This window comes from Urtica dioica, chromosome 11 (genome assembly GCF_054948205.1).
Source record: "Urtica dioica subsp. dioica isolate 48M chromosome 11, U.dioica_male_clone48M_v1_H2, whole genome shotgun sequence".
Classification (NCBI taxonomy): Eukaryota; Viridiplantae; Streptophyta; class Magnoliopsida; order Rosales; family Urticaceae; genus Urtica; species Urtica dioica.
In genome coordinates, this window is record NC_142766.1 from 21,156,112 (window position 1) to 21,160,259 (window position 4,148).

Here is a 4,148-nt window from a genome sequence, read left to right on the forward strand (position 1 = left end):
GATCCATATTCCACATATGAAAAGTTGATCAATATGCATGGAAGAGGAGGGTGACTTTTATTTAATTCTTATTTTTATTTCATTTTTTTCGGTGGCCCAAAACCATAGAATTAAATACACGGTCTTTGTTTAACGATCTATCTGCATGATTGACATAGCAAACACATACACACCTATGGGTCCCCAAGAACAACCTTTGAATTCAAATTTTATTGGCCAATCACGTTAACATGTCCAAATAATTCACTTAATCATCACACACAGCCGTGCCTTTATTCAGCAAAAACAACTCTTTTTCCATCTCACGCACTAACCAAAATAAACCTAAAACAAGTATGGGTGATATATATGTATATGTATATGTATATGTCTATGTAATTATGTATATATATAAATATATACATATTCTCTTCGTGCTTTGAATTTGCATGATTGGAAAGCAAATAATAAGTGCAACTTTTCATAACGGTTGGTAATGAGGGAAAAAGAAGAACCTCTATACTTGTGTAAACATTCTATCAAAGAATGACTAAAAAAGGGAAGAGGGAAAAAATAATAATAAATTAAAAAAAAATAAAAATTAAGTGACTTGTTTTTTGTTCGTTCATATATCAATAGTATCAACCGGGAAGAGCTGCTCTGAGAAGTGAAGAAGAGGAAGAAGAAAGCCCTTTCTTGAAACTCTTTGCATTAGAAGACTCGATCGCCTCACAATTCCACGCCCTTCGGGACGATGAATCGGGGCCGCTAATGCCGCGGAAATCACCGCTAAAAAACTTGCTGTTCACATCGTTACCATTATCATCATCATCATTATCGCATCGTCGACGGTCACGATCATCGCGATCGCCGTGGTCATAAGCAGAAGATCGGAAGCCGGCTAGTTCGTTGGTGTTGTCTTCTCTTATTGTGTCTAGCGCCAGCGATGACAAAAACAAGCTGCCTAATCTGTGGTCTGTTGTGCCTCCATTGTTTGAGGAGCTTGAAGCAAGCCCTGACCGTTGGCTTTTTGCTTCTCTCATTTCCCTCTTCTCCTCTTCTTGCAGCTTCATCGCTCTCATCTCCCACCTCAAACCCTGCATTGCCGATGATTCTTCTTCGTGACTCTCCGAGACCGCATCATCATCATCATTATGAGTTGTTGAAGAGTGTAAAGAATGTGAACCTGATAAGCTTCTGAAAGACCCTCTTCTTCTCCTCTCCTCGTAACCCACAAAAGGCTCTTCTTCTTCTTCTTCTTCTTCTTCTTCTTCTTCCTCTTCTTCTTCTTTTTCCGGGTCTAGTTTCTCGTACTGCTCTTCGTCGGAATAGCGGCTCTGTCCCGATCCGACCGAGCTGAGCTCTCGGCTCTCATGCTGACCCCAGTGTTCTTGGTAAGTCACCTCTTCGAAGCGGCCGTGCGTCGAAGCGCAGCCTTGTCTGCAACACTGCAAGTCCTTTTTCGAGTCGGAGAGAAACTCCATGAACGAGCCGCCGGAGCAGTTCCGGCACAGGCTCTGGTCTCCGGCGGCGCCGAGCCGGGGCGGGGTCTCGACCAACCCCGGCCCGGTCTGCCAGTCCGGCACAAGGGAAGCTATTTCCCCGTCGATCATGTCCGCTATGCGAGTCACGTCCTGGTCGGTGATGTCCAGCACCGCCACCATCTCCGCCACCACGCTGATCGCTGTGTCGTTCTCGATGTCGAACGGGAAATAGATGTTTCGAATCCGACCTGGACGAAGAAAATAACAAACTGATTCATAAAGGATTGAACCCCGTGAAGAAATTATAAGATCACAGCCAAGAAGAACAAACCCTCTTTATCGGAAATTCTAAGCCTAAAAAATAAGCTATCGTCGTCTCTCCTTTTCCCTTTGATGCTGATACCCATTTGCTCGCAGTCTTCGTCCTCGTGGTGCTCTTCGAAGAGCTCGATCCCGTTCGCCTCGAGCTCCACCGGAGCGTAGCCCCATTCGCTCGGATTCTCCTGATATCCGTACCCGTTGTTGCTTAACGAACTGCTGGTTCGGTTCAGCTCGAGAAACGGCTGTCTCAGAAGCGGACCCATTTCATCGAATTCCCGGGAATAATCGAGCGGCCTCGAGTCGTATTCGCGCTCCTCGATTTGGAGAAACGGATCGTCCAAGAGCTCTCTCGCCGAGAGCCTTAGCGACACGCTCGCCAAGCACTTATCGACGAATTGCCTCACATCTTGATCCTTCACTTTGTACAAAGCATCTGGTTTTTTGCCCTAAATGAGTAGTGAGTGAATTGCCAATGAAATGGAATTGGAATCTAGTCTAGTTTCATTCATTAATCATTACTAACTAACAATGATACATAAAAGTTGTTGTTCTTACGGAAGAAACTTTCTTGTAGATCTGAGCAGGATGAGAACATTCACTGTAAGGATATTCAAAAGTGACCATTTCCAAAATGCACATTCCAAATGAATATATGTCAACCAATTCATTATACGATTCTTCATATACTTCTGGAGCCATGAACTCAGGCGTTCCTGTGAAAAACAAAAAACAAAAACAAAAATTTCCTTGGTTTTTTTTCTTTTTTCTTTTGATCAATGACAGTCAATTTCCAGAGATTCGAAAAACCAATCAATTACCAACACAATGAGCAGCGTGAGATTTCTTCAAAATCGCAGCGAGGCCGAGATCGCCAATCTTCACTTCTCCTTGGTTGCCATTAACGAAAATGTTGTCGCACTTGAGATCTCTGTGGATCACAGGAGGATCGTGGCTATGGAGGTACAAAAGGCCTCTCAAGATTTGTCTGCACCATTGCTTCACCGCTCTGATGTTCACTCTCTTGTGCTTTAGCCTGTACCTGTCAACATCAACAATGGAGGGATAAGGAAACAAAAAAAAAAACCTAGAAAATAATGAAAGATGATAAACGATTGAATTGAATCGCGCGATTACTGTCTGAGAGTCCCGGAAGTGAACATTTCGGTGACGAAATTGATGTTCCGATTGGCAGTGTCGACCCAGGAAGAGTAGAACTTCATAATGTTCTTGTGCTTCAGAGTCTTCAGAAGATGAATCTCGCAGTAAAGCCTCTCCAGATCTTCCGGACTTTGAAGGAAATCGTACAGCTTGACCTGATTCCAAGCAACCTCGATCCCTTCGTACTCGTCGAATGCTCTGTAACTGCGAAAATAAAATAAACATATTCAATCGTCGAAATGACTAATCTCTAACAGCAAGAGAGAAATCTGGTGTAAGAAATTCGTACACTATCTTTGAAGCTCCTTTGCCGAGGATATCGTTGTACTGCAACAATGAAAAGAAAAAAAAAATTAAGTGAAAATCAATAAACTTCATGAGAGAGAAAGAGAGAGATTTGTGTATATATTTACTCTGCCATATCTGCCAGTCGGATCAACCTCAACGAACTCAGAGTCATCCATTTCGAATGATGTAGCTAACTTTTTCTTCTTCTTCTTATGAAACTTTGGTTCCAATATAGATTTCGGATTATAGTTTTTTCTTTTCTTTCTTCTAGTTCTGACACAAAAACACGCAGAGAGAGAGAAAGAGAGAGATTTTATGATACAAAAGTATTGCTTTTTTTTTTTCCTTTTACTCGGAGAGTTTGACAAGAAAAAAATTATATATAAATATACAGAGAGAGGAATTAGAACTGATCTGATTCAAAGAAAGACATATATAAAAGGTAGGTTATTTAAAAATAACAAATAAAAGAATAAAAAAATCCTTTCTGGTGCGTTTGTAGAGATATACAAACAGAAGTACAGAAAGAACCAACTAATGAGTCGTGACAAAATTTACAGGGAGAAAATGAGAGAGTCTTTTCATTTGAAGACGCTGCAAATAATTTTGTAAAATTAAATAACAACTGATCTCCAATTGGGTCCCACTTGAGATTCATAATAAAATAAATTGGAAATGGTGAGTCATGACTCATGACCCAAAAAAACCCATGAAAAGTCATGCAATAGAAAAGAAAAAGAAAAAAAAACAAAAAAAAACGTTCCCTTTTGATAAATTGTAAAAGCTTTTACCTTTAATTATTGCAATGAGCACACCCTTTCAAATCTTCTTTTCTTTTTTGTTCCTTTTATAATATAGCACAAAAATTTTATGGGATGAAATGACATGGCAATAGTTTGGCAATGATCTTTTGCCCTT

General features: G+C 40.7%; 1 protein-coding gene across 1 annotated transcript; it reads right to left on the minus strand.

The window, feature by feature from the left end:
* Nucleotides 1–405: 405 nt before the first annotated feature.
* On the minus strand, nucleotides 406–3,797 carry WNK1 (WNK family serine/threonine-protein kinase 1). The gene is made up of 7 exons (XM_089629837.1): nucleotides 3,356–3,797; nucleotides 3,232–3,269; nucleotides 2,919–3,146; nucleotides 2,603–2,823; nucleotides 2,340–2,497; nucleotides 1,795–2,230; nucleotides 406–1,711 (listed from the first exon to the last, which is right to left on the minus strand). The coding sequence occupies exons 1-7, from the start codon at nucleotides 3,404–3,406 to the stop codon at nucleotides 621–623; spliced, it is 2,223 nt and encodes a 740-aa protein (XP_089485963.1). The 5' UTR covers nucleotides 3,407–3,797; the 3' UTR covers nucleotides 406–620.
* Nucleotides 3,798–4,148: the final 351 nt, after the last annotated feature.